This window comes from Cygnus olor, chromosome 12 (genome assembly GCF_009769625.2).
Source record: "Cygnus olor isolate bCygOlo1 chromosome 12, bCygOlo1.pri.v2, whole genome shotgun sequence".
Taxonomy (NCBI): domain Eukaryota; kingdom Metazoa; phylum Chordata; class Aves; order Anseriformes; family Anatidae; genus Cygnus; species Cygnus olor.
The window spans coordinates 13646519-13669415 of NC_049180.1; the positions used below are offsets into that span (position 1 = coordinate 13646519).

Genomic DNA, 22897 nt, shown 5'->3' on the forward strand with positions numbered 1-22897 from the left:
AAAGAAGTCCCCGCGTTCCTGCCATTCTTTGCCATTTAAGGATTTCAAATGAACAGCAAATCCATCGGGAAGCAGGCACGACCTCTGCGCTTGCCTCCCGGAGCAGACGGTGCCAGACCTGACGCCGGGCATGTGAAGAAGAGCCCCAGCAAGCAGTGGGCTCCTGACAGCTTTGCTGGCTGATGCACCACAGACCTGCAGCACCGCTGGGAGCAGCCAGGTCCCAACCTGGCCCCGAGACCCCCGAGAGCATCCCTGTGTGAGCACTGCCCTTTGCTTCGCAGGGGTTGTGACAGTGGAGCTGAGCACACACGGTACCAACTGCAAGGTGCGGAAAAGGAGAGGGAAATTTGGGCTCCCCAGGGGCCAGGCTGGAGCTGCCTGGATCTCGAGGATCTCAGGGTTTGGGGTAAGTGCTGGGGGCTTGCAGGGGACACGGTAGCCCTGGAGCTGCCATTCTGCTGCGTGGCTGGGGGGTGCGAGCCCACGGTGACGGGTGAGCGCTGCCAGCCAAAAGGCAGAGCCGGGGGGAAACGGGGTAGAAGATGGGTATCAGTGAAAAAACAAATGGAGCGAAACAGGCAAAAGAAAAAAACCCCACACACAAAAAAAACCAGCCCAACCCACCCCAGCCCGTGGTGGCAGCCTGCCAGTTCCAGCTGGTCTCGTAAGGACATCGCAGCCTAAAAATACACAAATAGTTGGCCAAAAAGTCAAATCTTTCTGCACCGAATCTGTCACCCACAGCCCTTTGCAAGGAAGGAGCTGATTCTGTTGGAGCTGTCAGTCAGCGATGGGAACAGATTAGGCAGGGTTCAAGGCTACGGTTCAACAGGTTTCCTTTGGGGGGAAATTGAAGCGAGGTTACTGGTGGTGCTGGCTGTTCCTCCTCTCCGAACAAGCCATGGGAAGGGAAGACGTTGTTTCCAAACGCTGGCAGCGTCCCCTCCTCCGGGCAAAGCAGCCATGCAGGAGCTCAGTGTTTGCCACTCTGTTCCTGCAGCCTTGTACCCTGGACAAGCCATTGCCCTCAGTCCTGGTGTCTATCCAGGCCAAGAGAACCCAAACTTCACTAAAAAAAACTTAGTTTTTTTTTCTTTCCAGGCCACGAGCTGATTTCTGCACAAACGAACTCCGGCTGCCAACTCCCCTTAGCCAAGCTGTGGCACCCGAAGGAGCCTGCTGACATGATTTTCAACAGAGGTGGTTCCCAGGTTTGGGAAGGGGACAAAAAGATGACACCAGGACATTTTCTGCTAGTGCCAGACCATCTCCTGCTCTGACAGAGCCCCTGGTGCAAACGACAGCACCAATGTGAGCTGCTGCCCTCGTCCTACCCCTTTGGGTGGGGGCTTCACCAACACTGGGACAGCCCCGACTGGTATTGTGGGTCATTAAACAGCAATTTATTTAGTCAAGAGAGATTTTACAAAGCCCCAGGCCAAATGCAGTGTTGTTATGACGCCGCGTGTTAGTGGAGAATGGGATGGAGGAGGAAGGTGCCACTGAGGCCTGGCCCCCGCGGAGCAAACTCCTGCAGATCTTCTCTGCTCCTGCCCGCAGCGCAGTCTGGGCTGTCTCCTGGGTCTGTTCACACAGGTCTTAGATTTTCTGGGGATAAAGGTGGATTAGGAGTGGAGAAGCAACAATGCTGTGCCACCAGTTTTGGCTCCATAGCTAAGGAGGTACTGAGTTTTCAGTGGAGCTGGCTGCAGAATTCGCATTCCTGCTTGTAGGTGGGTTTGCTGGTGAGGAAACTCAGTTCTCACAGCCTCCTGGCAGAGTTTGGTGGGCTGGGAAGGTGAGCATTGCTTAATGTTCACATTGGAAACACTGTGACATGGCCTCTACCCTGCTTTGGGCCAACAGAGGCAGCCCTGGGAGAGGTTGCACCTAATTTTGGTGAAATTGGGTCTCCAGATGAACGAAGACTGAGGCTGGGATGCTGGAAAACATCCAGCTGCTTTCCAGGAGCACATCTTTCCCGTTGTGCTGTTGCTCCAGCTCACACTCAGATGTAGCCATGTAATGATCCTGATCCCTTAATTTCCAAGTAAAACCTTGAAGCCTGGGACCTCCACCAAGCCCTCAATTCTGTGAGGCTCCTCCCTGAAAATCCCATTTGCATCTCATTTGGGGGAACTGCGCAACGTTGGCGACTCCAGTCAGCCAGCTCCGGCCTTTAGGAGCTCTTTTGTTCTGCTTATCGCAGGGGGAACTTCATTATTCAAAGTTGGTGGGCATATTTACTTACAGGGGTAAATTAAACCATAAATTCAGACAAATGTATCTACATCTCTGCCCGTGATGTATTTTCCCTGTCTGCTTGGGCTCTAAGACACAAAGGTGGATTGTTCAATAAACAGTGCAATGCAGTCATCCCAATTAATTGGATTGTTCCATTTACGCCGCTACTCCCCCCAATTAAACACAAATGAGCTCAAGTGACAGGCACGAATAAGAAGGGCGGACAGAAAACCATATTCTAATGCAAAAGCTGTGATAAGAAAATGAAATCTATGCACCTGATGGGAATATTAATGCAAAACCTTGACCTATAATTTTTCTTTCTTCAGTCTGAGAGAGCCAGCAACAATTGCAGCTCATTAAAACGGACCGTGTCCTGATAGCTGTGCGTAATGCCCACGTCCCACAAGTCCCATGATCCGAACACTTACCTTGCTGCCAAAAGCAATTTCGCAGAGCTGCACGGTCCTGAAGCACAGAGCACTCGCCTGGGGTAATGAAGCCTGGGCATATCACTTGCACAAGTACTAAATTAGGGCTGCTGGGCTAAATAGGATCGACTATCCACTGCCTGGCCATGTGTAGCCTCTTCTCCAGAGTCCCTAGTAAAGCTGCATTACTCTCCAGCCCCATCTCGGCCAGAGATGTCCCAGTGACTTGGTGACACCTGCACACGACGTGCCTTTGGCCTCCCACCTGCAGCTTGGAGAGCTGGAGGGAGGTTCACCACTTGCGGTGCTCTCAACTCACGGGGTCTGCGGCAACGGGGCAATAGCCGCAACCCTGATCACCCCTTTCTCCCTTTTAAACACAGGGTAATGAGGGGGAAAAAGGCCAAAAGACAAACCCAGAAGTGTTGGTTTTGATGGACCTCTGGATTTCAGCCAGCCTGTCCCCTCATTCAACAGCCCCAACTTCAAAGCTAAATTCAGTTTGAAACTCAGGGGGCTCAGCTGTGAGCACTGCCAAGGATGGAAATTTTACAGCCTCTCTGGGCAACCTGTTCCGATGGTGCTTTGCTGGGGCTCAGCCTGGAAGCAGTCCCTACATCATGACAACGTCTGGCTCTAATTTCTTAACTCTTTTTTGCGAGGTAAAGTGCGCGTTGGCATGTGGGATGCAATGAGCTTTGGCAAGGAAGGTGATACCAGCACGCAAAGACAATTCCTCTGCAAAGGAAAGAGATCAGAAAGCAGCCCCACGTGTGGCAGGGTGAGGGTGAGGGCAGCGGTATTTTATTCTGACTTCGGTGCCACATTTCTACAAGGCACTGCCAGAGCAGTTCCTGGAGATGGAGCGACTGAAGCGGTGTCCGGATTGGGCTTGTTTTTTGGCACAGCCCTGAGATATCAGGGCTGCAGCTAGCTGTGCCAGGGCAGCAGACACAATTGCATCTCTCCCCCTCTCCAGGCACAGCGAGGTCTGTATCCCTTCTTGGAGGCAGCTCTCCCTCCCTCCGCTCCCGGCGCCGAGAGCCAAAGGCAGCAGCGAGCTTCCCAGCCCTGACACCTCAGACGTGTGAAGATGGATGGGTTGAACGCAGGCCTAAAATGCTTTGCAGTTTCACGGTAGTTTCACAGCCCTGGCATTATCAAATGATCTTTCAATGTACTTCGAAGCAGGAGGAGAATAACTTGAGATGGATTCTGGCTTTTTTGTGTATGTGTACTTGCAAACTGGCTCTGCCTACACATCTTGCCTGTGTGGATAGGCACATGGCAAACCGGTGCTCGTGTGGATGCTCCGTCTGCTCCGTTCCCTCAGGTTTGGGGCTTTTCAAGGCAGGTCCCTGCCCCTGGGTGCTTCAGATCCAAGCTGCCCTCTGCACTGTCCTCCACTGACCAGGCTAGTGAGGAACTCGAGGGCGGGAAACACAAGGCCGTTTTTACATCCGAATAAAAGCAGGAGATTAAGGAAACCAGCTGGAAACCTCCATTTTGCTGATTTTGAAAGCAAAATGTGGGTCACAGATGTGCTTCCACAGACAGAAATTGGCTGGACAAGAAAAGGCATCAGCAATGCCCAGACTTTTTGATGATCAGAGGTAGATTTAGCTCCCAGGCACGGAGACAAGAAAGGAAGAGGAGACGAAGTAGGAATAAAAACATAATCAAGAGATTAGGAATGTAGAACTCAACCCACCCGTAAATTTGCCTTAGGGAATGATGAAAAAATGCAGTAATGAAAAATGATGAAACCCACTGCTACTTCTTGCTCTCTTCCCTTCTCTTGCTGTCCGTATTGTTTTACTTTTTGCTGTACAAGACACAGTAGGCCTCTTATGGAACCTCCCCTTTTCCTCTGTCTCATTTTTTCTTTGCAGAAGTGCTATTTTCTACTTTTCCTTTGCAGTAGGTATTAAAACCATGCTAAAGACAGGCTGAATTTAGAGCCTAAAAGAAGTAAAACTTTGCAGGAAAGTCCACACTGTTAGGCAAGCATGCATGGGAGAGCAGACAGCGATGTGCTCCTGCCCATCTTTGATAGGAGGGAAGAGCTATTAATCACTTTGTGTTTAGGCTAATAAGAAATATTAAATCTATTTTCAGAGAAATTAACGACAGACTAATAAGAACCATGCTGCTAGCTCTCGGAGGCTGTTGATTAGCCTGTGCCTTGGTCTCCCAGGGCACAGAGCAGAAGGCCTGTTGTTTGAGCCATTTAAAAAAAATAATCAAGGTAAAGCCCTGGAACAGCAACGCAGGACAACTGCTGCACTGGCCAGGGGAGTGAGCCCTGGTGACAGAGCAGGGCTGGCTTTGTCTGGCTGCTCTGTCTCGTTGAAGGCAGTCACTGCGGAAGCTACAGGACGCAGGGGACAGTCACAGTGTCTGGCCCGTGTCCCTTCATTAAATAAAGCAGATGCTAATGCCCCAGGCCAGGGCTGACCTTGGAGCAAAGCCCAAGCAGTGGTTCCTTAGAAATATTTCTGAAAAGCTTGCAGCATAGCCAGGGGCATGCAGCACCTGGGGATGAGGGGAGGTGCCTGAGCTGCTCCTGATGCTCCCCTTGTGCTGGCCACCAGCCCGCAGGTCACCCAGCCACCCTTGGGCTATGTGACACACACTGAGCAGCCGTGATCCCTGGCCCCAGAAGCAAACTTCCCTCTTGCCAAAAGCGCCAGGCCCAGCACCAAGAGGAGCCCGAAATAAGAGAGGTGCCGGTACGCTGGCCGCCCAGCTCACCTCCATCACTTGTTTTCAACCTCTGGAGAACTCCACATTCAGCTCTTGTCTGGGACTTATCTTTCTCAGCCTTAATGAAAACCCATTTTGTAGATGCTAGTGTTTTAAAGCCTGTATCAGTGTCAATAAAGATAAGTCCTTTCCCAAGAGAGAAGAACAAAAAAAAGAAATGTCTCATTTTTTTTTTTTGCTCATGCAGAAGAAAACAACCCTGAAGCACTGCAAGATTAAATGAGAAATATGCCTCTTTTCACTGGGTGTCCACTGGGCGTGAATAAGTGCCAAGTGAGCTCTCACTTGCATCGCCATCTGGTGCGAGGCACCAGGGCCTGGAGGTGCAGCGGGATGCCTGGAGGCCCCGGTGCCCGTAGTGGCTGAACCCCGAGAGGCTCCTGAATGGGATGTGAAGGGCTTTGGTACCTTCAGCTCGGCCAGCACACAAATTGTTGTCCAGCCACAGGAGAACCAGCAGCCTGGGGCAGGAGTGGCTGGGGTTTTCTCAGCTGGCGGGTAGGAAACAGGAGCGCTCTTCTAGGGAAAGGTTTGGGTCCTCTTCTTCCCGCAACAGATTTATGTCATTGCCACCCCCCTGAAAGGTGTTTTTTTTTTTAGGGGTCCCCGGTTGTGAGAAGTGGGAAATGCGCCAAAAGCCATTTTGCCAGCTTTATGTGGCAGATCTCTGCCTTGGGTGCATCCAGGTGGGTGAACAGCAATGCACCCTGGCACCAGCTCCCTGGGAATATAGGTCTGTGTGCTCCCAGTCTTCATTCACACAGCTGAATCCATCATTTATCTGCCCTATTATAAAAGATAGAGTCGATGTTTAACCAAGTAAGAGACATAGTTTAGTGATGGGACCCAGCAGGTCAGCCTGATGGTTGGACTTGGTGATCTTGAAGGCCTTTTCCAACCTAGATGGTTCCTTGATTCGACTGATTGCAGGAGCAGTGCATAAGCCAGCAAGCCTGAATTTCTCCTCTCCTTCCATCCTTTCTCCTATTATCTCCTCTCTTTTTGCACTGACTAGCTTGAGAATCTCAGTGCAGCACAAGAGACTTTGTTAGACACTAAAAATAATTGCACTGGGCTGCAACTACGTGTTGATATTGTTGTGAATACCACAGCACAGAGCCTAGAAGCTGCTTGTGGTTTCAGAGCTCTTGCTGATGAATTGCCCAGCATCTGGTCATACTGGGAGGGCTACGCTTGTTATTTTCAACTGCTGTAGTGCATGGAAGGAAAATCAAAATACTTTCCTCAAGGTAATTGGCTCTAAAACAATTGAAGAATTTTCCACAAGGTTGTAATGCAATTAGGACTGGCATTTTCTATAATTTATATCTCTAATGGTATGCTTTTGCCATCAGATCCTTATTTTGTGGAAAAAAAAAACTGGCAAGAAAAGGCAGATTTTGCTGTTACCTGCAATGAAATATAGATTAAGCATAGATGTCCACCCAGTCATGATTAAAAGTCAGCATAATGTTGGGATCATCACTCAGATGTAGTCGTTCGTGGTGTGAAGCGGTTGGGTAAGATGCTGTGACACCAGCCACACATCTGCAGAGCTCCCATTTGGTTTTCAGGCGATGCCAAGCGATGTGTCATCATCGCTCGCGTTCTGCTGCAGCACCGCAAGAGCAGAAATAATTTTGCGCTCCCGAACTGCCCTGCCAGCTTGGATGGGAGGAGCTGGTGCAGGCTGGTGACAATCAGGGCCACCGCACGGAGCAAAATCATCAGCTACCCCGGCGTTTGGGTCCGTGTTTTGATAGACATCCAGGAAAAGTCTAAGAAGAGGTGCCAGACAATCCAAGCACGCAGCAGCTCCCAAAGAGCATGAGTCAGCTGGTGAACTTGTTGACACGGGATACTGCGAAAGCCAGAAGCATGAACAGAGCATTCCCCTGTCACCACTCTGGGAAACCTCTATTTCTGTGGCTATCAAAGCAGACTGCTGGGGAATAACTGGGAAAAGGATCACTCTGTGCTTGCTCGTTCCTCATACTTCACCACGATTTACTGACTACTGTCCAAGACACAGTACAGGGCCAGGGGGACTTTTTGCCTGACTGCAACAGCTGCTGGGACTGAAATTATGGCATGAAATGCTTTGTCTCCTTGCCTAGGTAGAGGCGAGCACGTTGCAAGAATTACCGTTAGGAATGGGTCTGAACTGGAACAGGGGAACACTCAGTGTTTCTTCAGAGCCAGAGCAGCTGTTTATGGGTAAATGTCCTGTTTTTATAATGGGATGAACCAAAGCCATGGACTCAATCACCATGAAGAAAACATCTGGCCGTGGTCCCTAATGGTATGGAGGCCATTGACGGTATTACGAGAATAATGCAACACCGCCCTAAATGCAAATGCTTCCCCTACCCGTGGTTGTTCTCCAGCTGCCTATCAGCACGGTGGACAACTATCAGAAAAACAAAACCAAGAGCTGTACTGCTATACAAGGCAGGGCACCACACCCTTCTGTTATCTATCAGACAAATGAAGAAGCCATCGGCCACGTACACGGGTTGGTCTGTCTCAGTTGGTTTGTAGAAACCTACCTTGAACAGTTTGGAAGCAGTTTGAGCACCTGGCCTCAGGGTCCTGGACCCCAGACTGGCCAGAGGGGGACATGAAAGTCCTGCCTGCTCCTTCCTACCTTGCAGCAGCCTGTGACACATCACACATCCTTGTCTGTAAGCACAGCCATGATCAGATCCATTGCTGGGAGGCAACTAACACCTTTGGGGCCATTTTGGTTAAAATTTTAACAAGCCCAAATGCAGCTTCTTAACACAAAAGCATGTCAACAGGAGTACTCACTATTGGGCCGAGTCATTAAGTTGATATTCCCGGGACCTGTTGAAGCATTCCTGGATCCCGGAGTCCGCCCAGAGTCTCATCATAGCTGACAGCAGCTCTGGAGAGAAGGGCTCTGTGTCCTCCATCCGACTTACGACGTCGCAGACCATCTTGGCATCAGCCTGCAAAGGAAAGGAACGAGAGGTCACACGGATGCTGAAGGCAGAATTGGGAGCCAGAGATTTCAGAAACAGTCCATCAGACCTTCAGGGTCAAGAGGCTGTGTATTCAGGATGGGGCTTCAGGATCCACACTGTATGCTCCAGCAGGAAGGGCAAAAGGAGGACGGAGCAAGATTTCCTTGCTCCGTCCTCCTTTTGCCCTTCCTGCTGGAGCAGGAACAGGTCCTTGTGCAGCCCCCCTCATGCCAACACATATTTCTATTCAGCAGACAACTGAGTTGGCACTACATATGTGCAGAGCCTCTTGGTAGCAGAAGGAAATCCAGGTATGTACAAGTATATTTTACACTGTTACTGGAGTGCTGCATGTCCTGCAATGATCCCTGTTTTTCCAGGTACGTGACCTTGCTGAAACAGGGACCACCTGTATCAGAAAGGACAGCAGAAAGGCTCCAGGAACAGTGCTTTTCAGATGCTGGTTTATTGCCTTTTTTTGAATTCCTGTTCTTTCCTACGAGCCTGTCTCTGCTACGGGGGCTAACTCATGTTAGCACATAACACCTTGGCTGTCTGCACTGCTTTGTGGCTCAGATGGAGAGGAATCTCCTGTGGTTAAGGAGTATGGCAGGGAGGGCAGGGCCAGCTGGTGATTTTCGGATGGAATCTTTTTTTGGTGAGAAAAATCTGATTCACTGGAACAGCAACTTTTCCTGCAGGATATTGCTCTGACACAGCTCGGGTCTGGAAGATGTCTCAGATTTAGGATGGGAACGTCTAGACGGACTTGGAACAGCTGAGTGCAGCCCTCCTGTAATGGCCCACGGGGGCTGATGCTTCCCTTGTTTGTGAAGCAGGACACCTGAATTTGTGGCCACCTCTGCTCGTGTTGCAGTAAGGAGCCCTCCCTCACCCCCCACAGGCTCCTGGAACCCCAGGGGTGTTGGCTAATCCGCAGAGGTTTTCTTTCATAGCTTTGTTAATTGAAAAAATTGGAGAAGTCTCACATTTCTGCCAGCTGACACAAAACCAATTATTATTACTATAATTAATTGGCAAAGAGGAGCTCTTATCCTGCATTTGTGCTTACAGCAAGCTAGTGAAGACGACCTCCTTGTTTCATTACCTTTACCCGTGTCCCATTTGTATATCCCTATTTCCATCCCTGTACATCCCCATCCCTATTTCCCATTGGGCTGGATCTCTTTGGGCAGCTGTAGGGTTCACAAGGGTATTGGGACAGTGTCACCTCCCCAGCCCGCTGGGGAATCAGATCCCTGGGGTCCACGCTTCCAAAACGTGACACTGGGATGTCCCCAACCCCAGGAGCTCTGGTGCTGGAAGATCCTGTGCTCCTCTGTTTCTGCAGTATGAAGAGGAGATGGAAAACAAACCGAGCTGCCCTAGGGACTGTCTCTTCGGTCACTGCAATGATTAGACGTGGAGGAGCACTGGTGCTGAGGAGCACCACGACAACCTAGTTGCATGGGTGGGAAAGACAATGAGTATGACACAGACTGCATGGCCAGGATCAAAACCCTTCTGCAGCCTCTGTTTAATGAAACTGATGAAAAATCACAGGGCACCGACCTGCTAGCACTGGAGACAGAAGCTACTGGAGATTTCAACGCTGAAAGAGCTTCAAGTCCCCAGAACATCAGGTCCTTACGGGCTGAAGATGTCTCAGTACTGTATGGAGACATCATCCCATAAAACTTAATGGGGTGGAGTCTCTATGCTTTGAAGACTTTATGAACATAAAGTCTTTTTCACAGAATACTTAACTTCATTTTTTAGTGCCCAGAAATCCTTCTAGCCCTCCTAACAGACTGCTCATTTTCGAGAAATAGTATTGGTGACTCACACCTCAAAGCCAAGGCAAACGAAGAACCTTTAAGAGTTCAGTTAATTTCAAAAGCTTGTTTTCTGCCCCGGAGGGCTTTGTGAGCTCAGTGAATATTCATAAATCATCAGTATGGCTTTCCTGCCCTGCTGCAGCTGTAATTCTTCTCCTTCCACAGGTTCTAAATAACAAAAGACCTGCTAAAGGCCAGCTGGCTTGGGGCTGCCATCCAGCCCACGGACACGCTGCTGACTTCAGATGGGACTGTGTGCTTAGCAAGCTGCCCAAACTGTTCTGCAGCGAGATGCTTTCGTTTAGGGAGGTAGGAATTCTTTCATATGTTACCTTGAATAAGGTAGGGGGGATTTACAGGCATAAGTCTCAGATCTGCTCATCTCTGATGGCAAAGAGCATCTGAAGCTGGGCAGGGCCTGGGTGCCTCTGGCCTTTGTGCATTTAACTGAGGATTGCTTTCTGCAGGGTATCAGAGGGAATGTCACGGTTGTCATATTTTCTGTGCTGGAAAACAGCTGCCTCACCTTTCCTGCTACTGGGACATGCAGCAATCCCCTGTGATGTGAGACCCAGTGCAACTGGGTTTGAGCAGAAGACACCGAGGAGCTGCGATGGCAGAATGGGAGTGCGCGGGGACAAGCATCTCAGGCCACAAGTATCACATCTGCTCGGGCCAGCCGTGGGGCTCAGCTCGCAGGGCAGGGCGTTATTTTGGTTGATGCCAGCAGAGAGAAGCTGCAGCAGCTCTGCAGTTCCCAGGAGTCTCTTTTGGGGACTGTGAGGCTCCCTGCAGGAGCTGCAGCTGGGGCAGGGCCCCGGCGGGCAGGAAGGCTCCTTGCTCCTGCTGAATGGGAGCAGCCCTGTCCCAGACTGGGTTTTATTTTGCCCAGCGAACCATTCGACTCTCGATTTTGTACACCCAGCAAAAGCAGGGGAAACGAGCAGTTTTAAAAATACTCCTCCCCCCTACCAAGGATAAAGCGCCTCTGTCAAGGAGCATGGTGCCATCCATGAGTCCATGCATTTGTCAGATGCTTTAACGAGCAATTAAGGATCCAGGAAGAGAAGATCCCCCTTTCTCTTCTCACTCTCCAGGCTGCATCTCAAGCTGGGAATGACATTAAAATCTGCAGCCCCCTCTGGGCCCAGCAGGTAGGTTTTTAAATACTGCCTGATTGACTTTTCTCCTCCCGCCTCCCCCGGGTCTGGCGCTCCCTCTTTTCCCGAGGTGAGAGGCGCTGAGCCTCCTGCCACGCTTTGCGTCTGTACTGAAGCGAGCAATTAAATAAAGCAAAACAAACCAGACCAACCGTCCCCCCCTCCCGCCCCGCCTCGCAGCTCCCATCCGATGGGGATTTAGTTAATGAATATCACGGTGGTATTTCAGCTACCTCAGGAGCTAAAAATAAGCAGCGGCCTGCCCCTGGGACCGCTGGAAGGAGGCACAAAATGGTGCAGTGCTTCCTCCTCCATCCCTGCCCCTGCACGTCCCCAGAGACTCCCCTCTGTGCTCTCGGGGCGGATGCCTGGACTGGCAACACGAGCAGCGTTCACCATCTCGTCTCTGGGGCGATGCTGCGAAGGGTGCCATGACTTTCAGGCTGATGGGCATGCCTCCAAAGAGGTCTCATCCGCTCGCTTGTGTCTTGGGAGGCTGGGACAGCTCACTGCCTCCTTAGCTGGGTGTCACGGCGAGGGCTGGGGTGATTTAACGCGGAGCTGATGGGTTTTTGGGTTTGTGCCGCTCTCCTTCAGGCTGGTTCTTATCTGGGAGGAGTGTGACCCCGTGCATCCCGCAGCTACATCAAGTGGCTGGCGTTTTTCACTGCGGGTCAGACCCTGACCTCAAGCTGATTGTCTTTGGGTTATTCATTACCGAGAGCAGGATTTGTTCAGCTCTGTGTCACTCCTGAGTGCTGAATGTGTCCACCTACAGTATGAAAATCGGAGCTGGCTGGCTGGGCGTTGGCTGGGAGAAAGAGCCGAGCTCCCAAACCGTGGGACCATAAATTACACGCTCGGTCTCTAACGATCAAGCTAAAAGACCAAATAGCCCGTTGCTAAAAAGCAAACCTACACTCCAGTCGGTGACTGGGGAGGGTTCTGTCCGGCCAGGACAAAGCAGGGTTTTACAAGACAGTGAAGTCCACAGACAGACGTGAAGAAGCAGCTTGGTAACTTTCTGGGAAGTCACCGAGTCTTTTCTTTTCACCCTGCGTTATGCATCTATCTTTGCATCAGACATGCAGTATAAATCCAGTTCACACGGGGAGCTGTTTTCTCACTAACCTGGACATAACTACAGTTATTTAATTGTCTCCCATATGTCATTGTCACCAAGCACACAGGGGATGTTCAGCAAGCAAACTTACGACTTCGCTTGCAGCAGCCACATACCCCAATTAATTTGTTACCTCGCTGGAAGGAAGAGGGGCTTCCCATAGCAGACAGACATTACCGGCAGTCATGTTTGTCTGTGCAAGCTATTATTTTTCATCATGCAGATATAAATCACTCCTAATTATTTGTTCCTCACCCAGCTACGATCTGTGCCTGCAAATGTCAGCAGAGCTGCTCATGCCCTCGCCACCGCAGAGTTGCATTGAAGTGGGGCTCCAAGGTCCCCATCTCTCTGATCATCCCAGGGTGAATCTCGGCTGCGACCCTTTGAAGCTGTCTGGACATAAATTAGGGGACGCTTTTTCCCATTAAGCAATAGTATTCTGGATGGAGAGACTTTAGGGGAAAGGGAGAGACTTTTAGGAGAGACTTTTAGAGACTTATATGAAGCTATGTGGTACAAATCTGCTAAACCTTATACAGCTGCACTGACTTACGCTCACAGGAGAGCTGACTCCACTGTGTCATATTGTATGGTGCTTTCCTTTGGAGAACTAAATCTCAGTAAATATCATTTTTTGCTGTTATTTACTCTGATTAATCAGACATGTCACTCAGCCTATCTCAAAGGTTAACACTGGGGCAATTTCCTCTGGTGGCGTGTTGTACTCAAAGCTGCATCTCAGCGTTTCAGAAAATCCATGCAGTGCAAGAAAAAGAGAAGCATTAAATCTTACTGGTAGTGCAAGAAAAATCAGAGATGTGGTGCTTGTTATCAGCAAGCCAGTCTTGTATAACCCAGCACAACTGAAAATAGGAGTTGCTGTGCCAAGCCAGGAACCTGGGTGAAATCAAACTGATTTCTTCACAGCATCCAGCATCTGCAAAGGATGTCCCTGGAGGGGGGACTTTTTTTGGGGACCAGATCCTGGCCTCAAGGCACAGCTGTATGCAACTCTGCCACTTCAGGGAGAGAAACGAGGACCTGTAACTCGGGGGCAAAATGTGGCTCATAAACCAAAAACCACCTCCTTAGACAGCAGCTCAGAAATCTGGACCGTGTTTCACAGCTGAAGTGTGGCTGCATCACAGCAAAAGCTGGTTATTTTCACACTATTTGCAGCCTGAATGAATTCTGGAAACAAAGCAAAGCTTGGGAATATGCATCTTCCAGAGTCAGTCAGGGCCCGGGTCCAAGTCCATAGGAGTTTCTGTAGACACCAAATAAACAGTCACACATATGACTCTCCCCCTCACTCTCCCTCTCTCTCACACATCTGTGTTTCAGCGCTGACCCCTGAATCTGTGGAAATCTGTCTGGCACAAAGCCGCTGCCGTGCGCCGTGGCAGCGATCACCTTCCCCTCTCCTCCTTCAGACACCCACCCACCTCCACGTTTAATCCAGGCCTCCCACCTCTGCCTGCCATTTGGCTTGCTGGGCACGCAATCTGACAGGCCCTGGAAGGCCCTGAGCTGTGATAAAAACCTCTTTGGTGGCTTCAAGCCTAACCCTTCAGGGCACACCTCGAGGTGGGCCCCAAAAGCGCATCCCCCCTGCCCGGGCCTGGCCGCACTCTCCTCAGAAAGGCCCTGACGCGGGGTCTGCGGCCTGCAGTGCCTGCGATGGTTTTGCACTGAGGCAAGGCCCGTGGTGCTCTCTAACAACCTGCAGGCAGCAAAGCCAAGCCTGCCAAATTAAGTTAGTGATGGCTGGCTTTCCACAATGTCACGCCAGCCCGTCTTCCACCCTGCCTGTGTAGAAGAGCTCACGGAAAGGTTGGGCGACTCGGGTGCGGTGCCAGAGGGCTGCTGTCTGTCTGCTCGTAGGCAATTTTGTACAGAGAACAGCCCGACAGCCGCAGTGACGTGCACGGCTCTCCTCCCGAGGTTGTGCTGTCTGGCTAGCAATTAGCAAAGCCCTGGTTTTCATATCCTTCTGGAGCCAGGATGGGCCCTTCACCTTGGACTGCCTTGGCCAAACAACGTGTGTGTGTCTGGTGTTTGGTCTAGGATCTCCCTTCCTCCCGAAACGCCGTTACTGCTGTGGTTTCTGCCTGCTGCTTCCTGTTTGGGGAGACACCGAGCAGGGCTGATAGTGGAGGTTATTATGGCTCCAAAGCAGCTTTGTCTTTGGTACTACTTTGGTTCCTAGCCATTCTGTGTGATACCGCAGCTGGCCAAATAAAACTGGCAAGCCCTTAGGTGGGTACAAGCCTCGTTCCCCCCTCCCTGTTTGCTTGGCCCTACTGACTCTGCCTGGCAATCCTGGGACCTGATGAAGGTAAAATTTTGGCTGACGGAGGTGAAATTTTTGCATGGACTGGATGAAGCCCTTGGGCTGCCAGTTGGCCACCTCCATTGGAAGAGCTCCTGCAGCCCTATATCCTGTAGGAAATAGTGCTTCCCTCACCAGAGGGGTGGAAAAGTCCCGACACCCAACAACACAGACCTCAGCAAGGCAAGTCATCTGCCAAATTCACCTTGTTCAGGAAATCGTGGGGCCCTCCCCTGTTCTTGAGGAACTCCGAGCTCCTGAGCTGGGTGAGGCAAACACAGTGGAGAGAGGATCTGGTTTTCCACGCAAGGATGGGAAAGCCAGGAAGCATGTGTGAAATGGTCTCAAAATAGGTCCTGAACCACTAGCTGCAATGAAAGGTAAGGCTATGACACCCAGTCTGTTCTGGTCACAATATTTCAACAAAGCACCTGGCTGTGTGGAGCACCTGGCATAGGTTTTACTGCCACGCTACGCAGGGCTATCTTGGCACACGAGTGAGATGGACAAAGCCACAGCACTTGTTTCCATGCCACTCAGAACCAATTTCCTTTTTCTGTTGCAGGAAACCTTCTCCTTCATATTATATATTCATATCCCTTGCAAGGGAGCAGGTGGAGGCGCTAATAGGTGAAAAAGTGGCACCATGTCAGCATCCCTCTGAGGACAGCACACTTTGGTGGGTCCTCGGACCTACAGGCACTGAGCAAAGGGCCTGGGTAAGGGACCTGCAAGCCCAAACTTTATCCCTCGCTCACAGAAAGGGCTGTCGGTACCTTCAGGCACACACAGCGCTGCCCACCAGGGAGAGGATGAGCGAGGGAGGCGCAGATGGGGGACATTAGGCGCATGGCTTCATGCTCTGCAGGGAAGTGCTCTGACGCGGCGGTGAGGAGGGGACTGGGAGCATGGAAAGCCGAGAGAGCAAAATCCTTGCGGTGCATTGCTCTCGCTGCTCTGCCCTTCTCCTCTCTCTAAAATCTTCTCTGCTGGGTGAAAATCCATAAAATTAAACAGCAGTGGAGTGCTTATGTTGCAGTAAACGGCAGGGGAATGTCTGATATCCCACGGTGGGAGAGCAGCTGGGGAAACTGCATCAGCTCCTGCGATGTGAAAAATAAATGACTGTCCTGCAGTCCCTGCGAAGTGAGGGGCTGAACACAGGCTGGGTGGGAGGGATTGGGACTCCGGGAACACACTGGGGCCCCAGGGAGCCTCTGCTGGGTTCAGGAATTAACCATGGCTTCAGCCTGCACGTTTTCCTCTCTTAGGATGTCTTAAAGATTTTCCCCATCAGCGGCCCTCCCGCTTAAGGGTGGCAGGGCAGGGGGGACACCGACTCTGTCCTGAGAGCTCTCCTAGCCACAAAGGGGAAGGGGCATTGTCCTTTCAGCAGAATGGGAAAATAGCCCCAGCGGTGGGAGCATTCTCAGTACAAAGCAGAATTTTTTAACATCTCTGGCTAAATGCCGCTCATGTACGATGATTTATAGGGCAGCGTCCTCCTGCTGGGAAGCCGTGCAGTGCGGGAACCCAGTAATTAGTCTAATGTTCAGGGCTCGATGCTGAACGGTGGGTGCTAATATCCACTCCACAATTAATCCAGCAGATTTATCAGTGCATCGTACGATGAAGGACCAAGTCTGTAGGTTGCAGTTCCCTGAAGGAACTGCCAGTGTTTCCATCAGAAAGAGCCTTGTTTCATTTTATGGTCCTGTTTTACTTGGTGATCTGTATTAAAGATGCATACTTAGAGGACAAGGTGGACAGAAAAAATCCACACACACCAATAATCCTACCAAATTTCAGCTCCCTGTGGCATCTTGGTTGCCTCTTTTCTTCTCTATAAGCCATATGTTCTCTTGGGATATCTGGTTAGGGATTTCTTCCTGCTCTCCACTGAAACAGCTACAGCAGGGGGTCGGTGGGGTGTCCACAGCCCATGCTGTCTGCCTGACAGGGTGTCCCAAAATTATTTCTTACGTTTATGGTGGGAGACCAGGTATCACGGATGCCAAATAATAATGGATTTTCCACTTGGCAGCAGAACTTAAAATTAGATGATGTGAAAAATCAGCTTGGATCAAACGCTTTCCTCTGCCTTCCTCTGTAAATCCCCAAACCTCTGAAAATTTCACTTCACACCCAGTTAAAGCACTTTCCTTGAGCCCCACCAATATACTTCATCTTGGTTTGAGTTTTTCAGGGCGTGGGACGTTATTGTTTGAAATGCGGGCCAATTTTCAAGCAAAAAAAATATCTGTTTCCAAATGAAAAGTTGGAAAAAATCACCAAAACAAATCACTCTGGCCTTTCAGGAATGAAAACTTCTTTTCTTCCTTTTGAAAAATTCTCCAAATTTTCAAAGAACCTCATCTTGGCCATGATTACCTCTAGATTTTGACCACATTTAACGAGTTTTTTTGTTTTCTTTTAGACCGTTTTTCAGTAAATTCACCACTCATCAAATATTTCTGTCCAGTTCTAGCAATAAGCACACCAGGACCCTGCTTATCAGGAATCCTTTGTTCGCCGCTTATTTACAGTTTTAATTTGGATTTGACCCACAATTTTCTGTCTTTCCATCTGGTATACCTTCATCAAATGCATCACAAGATGATCACTGCTGAGTGCAGATGGAAGGGTTTTACTTGTGTTCAACTTGAGCTTTACACGAGCAAAACGGGGTTCGTAAAGTGTGACATCTACACGCCCCAGGAAATTGTGCCAGAAATAGCTTCCAAAATTCAGTGAGGCTGCACATACCCCAGGGAAACATTTGAAAATGCTGTTCTTAAAGCTTTTGGGATGTCTGCAAGCCCCCAGAGTAAATCCCAGTGAAGCAAGCCCTTCCTCCTCAGCCTCTGGAGAAGAGCAAGAGCGTGCGGACCTAGGGTAAAATGGAAGCGCAGAGTGGCAGGATTAATGCTGTAGCCAAGGGTTTTTCCAGTTCCAGAGGAAGGAAAATGCTCCGAGGAGGATTTATGGTCAGGATGCACGTACACATGGCGAGAGACAGGATGGCACTGGGGTTTTATAGCTGTCCTGGCAATCAGCTGAACATTAACTAACAGGGCATCACGTACGGCAGTGAGGGCACTTGGGGAACTGAGTCACTTCTGCAAACTCGCCTCAGCTTCCTTTGTTTGTTTAAAGAAGTACTTTGGGAAGAGGGCCCCCAGAAAAACGGCAGTGCTTTGCTTTACACAGCTTTCCCTATCAAGCACGATTATTTTCTGGGGAGCCGCTATAAAAAGATAAGATGGAAAATCTGCTCTTCTTTGTGTGCAAACCTGCAGTTGCTCCAAGATGTTCCCTGGCAGCGGCTCCCGATGCAGCTAACGAAGACAGCTGCCCCAGTAACGCACACACCTACTGCCTTCGACTATGCTGGTTTGATCCTCTTTTCTTTTTCTTTTTTTTTTTAGTCACCAGCTGCACACAAGCAGCGATGGAACCACATGGAGATCCCGGAGGCCTCTGTGCTCACGTTAACGTGGCGCAGGGGATGGGCTGAAATGAGATGAGATGCCATCCGCTGGTCAGCAAGGTTTCCCCCATGACTTATCATTACTACCGCCTTCATTTAGCTACCCTTCCTCTTAATTTCCAGCTGCCCATGAAGCCTCCTCTGCAGGGAGGACTGGGATGTCTAAGAAATGGGGAAGGAGGAGCATTTGGATTTGGTCCCGGTGGGAGAGGAAGAGGGATCTGATGGGGTCTGTAGACTGAGGACACGGGTGGAGAAGTGGCTGTTGGAGGTGTCTGCGATTGCCTAGAAGGAGCCCCAGAGTTTATGGGGGATGAAAGACAAATTTGGAGCTAAATCTCTCCTGTGCTGCTGTATCTCCAGCAAAATCAAAACACCAGTGCCTGCAAGAGGCTCGGAGGAGCTCTTCCTTTGATCAGCAGGGCTTACAGAGACTCACCCTCAGCAAGTTTCTGCTTAGCAGAGCCAAGTCCACACTCACAGATTTGCTTATATATCGTTACGCGTCACTGCAGAGAAACATTGTCCTATATTTTCCTTACAGTAGCAGCAAGAAAGTTCCTCAAGCCTTTGGCAGGGCACAGATGGGAGAAGGGGAGATAAGGCAGGAGGGAAACCTGGTGGCCTGGGGCCACCTGTGGTCACCTCTGCCTCGTCTCTGCCCGTGGCTGGGCGCAGGGCTCAGGCTTTGTTTCCTGCCAGACTGAAAAATGAAACAGAAAGGCCACTTCTGGGGAGCCAGGTGTGAGTGTTTCCACTCCAGGGGAATCTGTGCTCAGGGCTATTAGCAGGAACTTTTATTTTCAGAGAGGGTGGATAAATGGGACTTCAGGTGCAGCATCGGATGACAGGTTAGTCCATAAAATAAGATGCCAGCAGAGAAATATCTTTATAATGGCTTAACGAGGATAGGCAGAAATAGGCTGGGGGCCCAGAAGAAATCTTTGATGCTGTTGTGTTTATTTATTATTTATTCTTCTGGCACAAATATAGTATCAAAGAATGTCAAAACCAAAAGGCCCATAACCTGCCGTAGCTGGATTAGTCCTACATCTCTGTGACCACAGTGTCACGTAGTATTGGCAAGGGTGCCCAGCAGCAATGGGATAAAAGAGCCCTTGGTCCAGTGAGGATGCACCACAAAGGACAGGAAAATCTGGGAGCATCTTGCCAGCCTGGGCATCTGTGAGTCTCAGCAACGATGGAAAAAAGGCATGAAACAGTAAAAGTGCTCATCTGTGCATATCCCTCTGTGATACATGTGGGGAATCCCCCTAAAGCACGGCGCTGCCCTTTGCAGAGCATCTCAGGCTCCGCAGAGAGGCTCGTGGTGGTGGCACCAGCGCCTGCAGCCAGGAGGGGAAATAGCTGCAATGCCCCAAGCCCTGCCATCAGACCCCTAAGCAGCTGCAACCGGGTAGCGCTCAGCTCCACAGCATCCTATTTCTGTGTTCTCCTCCTTCCCCTCCACTGCTTCCCCCGCTCTTTGCGAGAGCCACTCCGGCTCTGCCAGGCATCCAGCTGCTGCAGCTGGGAGCCCCCTCGTGTCCCACGGAGCAGAGGATGGTGCTGGCATGAGGAGCAAGGCCTAGATACTGGTTATATATATATATATATATACATACATTCATTTTTTTCTGCAATACTTTTGCTGGCTTGGAAATATTTCAGCTACCAGCAGGGGATTAGGGAGCTTCTTTTAATCAGCTTTTGTTTCTTTTTTCTTTTATATATACCTTTGCAGAGGGGAGAGCAGCAGCCTACAAGGAAGCGTTCGCCCCGTGGGGGCCGAGGAATGGCACAAGTCCCGTCCCTTCCCCAGGGATCCCGCAGCAGCCCTGCACCTCTCCCACGGCCACGCTCAGGGCAGGAGGAGCGGCACAGCTCCGAGCTGGGGGGCTCCTCGTGCTGCTCCCCAGCTCACCCTGTGGCACAGGGCAGGAAAACTCGGAGTTGGGCTTGGAAAGCTGGCTCTGCCACCATCGCTGGCCTCCAGCAACGCCCCTGTATGTGTAGCACTCCCCGGAGATGCGATTCTGGCAGGCGAGCTGCGCCGCAGGACATATCCCCAGCGGGGCGAGCGATGCCGGTGAGCCGCTCGCCTTCCCTCCGCCTCCCGTGGCTACTTTCTGCGCTGGCTACGAGCCCGCTGCATCTTTGTGTGGTTAATAAAAATAACCTACAAGTAGTCGGGAGCAGACAGAGCGATCCCAGAGACTCCAGCCATCGAAGGGGCTTTGTTTCCAAGGCGACATCTTGTCTCCTAGCTGCAAAAGGCCACGGGAATGAAGGCAGCCTATGGAAAATGAATAGCTCGATGACAACAACAACAAAAATCTGCTGGGGAGCGTATCAGGAAGGGAGGGGAGAGAGGGGTGTCCTTAGTGCGGGCAGGAAAGAGCCAAGAGTGGCTGCACGGAGCAGGGAAATGGACAGGGTGCGATTTAGCCCCCGAGAAGCACAGTCCTGCCCCCATTGAAATGCACAGCGCCGCTTCCATCGCCTTAATGGGAGCAGGGGAGCTTGCACAAATCAGCTATTCTTTTCTTTCCCCTTTTTTAAGCTACAGTGTTTGAAGATCTGAGCTAGTTAAAAATAATCCATTGTCCAAGGCAGAGCCTTCCCGGGTCCCGGGAGCTCTGCAGAATTGATGGGAACCACGCCGGGTCCCTGCTGCCTCCTGGCCCCATGCCGCGGGGCAGCGGGACGGGACATGCCACGGGACATCCCTCACAACCTTCCCATTACAAAAGAAACCCGTTTTCCCCCCATTTTTGAGTCTTCCAGAGCTGTACAGCATGTTATCCTGAATATCCACATGAACCCGAGCTGCAGAATTAACCCGGTTTGGTTGTGCTAAGGCTGAAGGTGGGCTGTGCCCCCCGGCCCACCAGTGACACCCATGGCCCTGTCCCACAGCACCCTGCCCGGATGAAGAAAGGCTGCGGTGCCATTTAATGTGGTCCTCGCCCTTAGGTGAGTGGCTGCAGTGGTAAATGCCCCTGGGATTGTTTATGGGATTTATATCAGACTGCGAGAGCAGAGACCTTGCCTGCAGATGCCTTGCTCTTGCTTTCCCTTCCCTCCCGTCCCATGGGAACGCCTAAAAGCTTGGGGTGGTGAATGCCAAGCCAGCTGCTGGATCTTTGGGTCAGGCTCTGAGGAGGAGAAGAAGGAGGAGGCAGAGAAGGAGGAGGATGAAGAAGTGTGAGCTTTTCCCTAGACTGGAGCCAGCCTCGGGTCGGCACAGGACAAGGCGGCCCTGGGAGCGTGGGCTCTCCCCAGCCCAGCAGCACGAGCAGGACGGGACATCTCCTCCTGCCTCTGCTTTCCTTCACCCCCTCTGTCAAGAGCAAACATGCTCTCCCTCTCCTTTTCCTCAGAGGCTCTTTTGGATGATGAACGACTTGCCCATTGATGTCCTGCCTGACGCTGAGACATTTTATTTAACGGATGTCTTTCCTTTGTACCTTCTCTCAATCAATACCATGTGAGTGAACGGTTTGTGAAGGGAGAGCCACTGGCTCAGCCTGACATGGGAAATGCTCCCCCCGCGGTTTTTTTTTGCACCCTCTACTGTGGGCAGAGCAGATCTGCACGGATGGATGACTGCTATTTATTATTCATCGTCGTATGCTATGCAGAGCTCTATCTGAGCAAGTTTTGAGACTGAGCAGGTTTGCTTCTCACTCCATCTCCTTGGAATGGTTTTATTTCAGCTTAATGCCAGGGAATTCCTCCCAAACTGCCCCAGCAGAGAGCAAGCCTGGACAACTGAGAGCTCTTGGGGCTTGGGGCTGGACCGGTAGGGACAAGACTTGGTTTTAAGAATCACAAAAAGCATCCCTATGAGTAGCCCTGAAAAGCTGTAGCAAACAACAAAACGTTGGGGTTATGGTGGCTTCTCCTTGCTGGACAAGGCTTGCTGTGGTTCAGGAGACAGCGATCTTCCCCCGGACACAGCTTACGATGCCCTGGGCTGGTGTCTTTGAAGTCAGATCCGCCTTCAGATGACATCAAAACCAGTACAGCAATTTTACCCTCTTTCCCACTGCGTTCTCCTTACAAGTACCAGCTGAGTGCAGTGCCCAGTTGATAATCTGCCTTAAACTCCTCTGTGGCGTTCCTGGACCCCGTTCCACAGCTGTAACTTCCATCATTACGTGCCTGAACTTCATTCCTATAGGAAACGATTCCTACAGACCAAATCTAGTTTTCACTTGCAAATACTCCAGGACCACTCTTGAAGCTCACAGCCACACTTAAACACACCATCTGCTTCTTTGTTGGCACCGCCCTCTGTAAAACTAGCTCTCAAAATAGCTCATAATATTAATACATGGGCTGGGATTTTCTAAAGCACTTGCTATTGACCTAACCTGATCCACACTGAGCTCAACTGTAGACTGTTATCAACGGGGCAAAATGAACACTCCTGAAAATCCCATTGCTTAGGCATAATAGAGAAAATAGGCTTTTCAGGATGAATTTTTACTGGCTTGTTAAAAATTCTCATCTAG

At 50.7% G+C, this 22897-nt stretch overlaps 1 protein-coding gene across 2 annotated transcripts in view; it reads right to left on the reverse strand.

Moving 5' to 3' along the window:
* The window catches only part of GNAO1 (G protein subunit alpha o1), a 136094-nt gene that overhangs the window by 39701 nt on the left and 73496 nt on the right, over positions 1 to 22897 (reverse strand). For both annotated transcript variants that reach the window (XM_040570892.1, XM_040570891.1), the window contains exon 4: positions 8256 to 8416. In XM_040570892.1, the coding sequence (XP_040426826.1) occupies positions 8256 to 8416 (161 nt within the window). The remainder of the gene's footprint in view (positions 1 to 8255; positions 8417 to 22897) is intronic.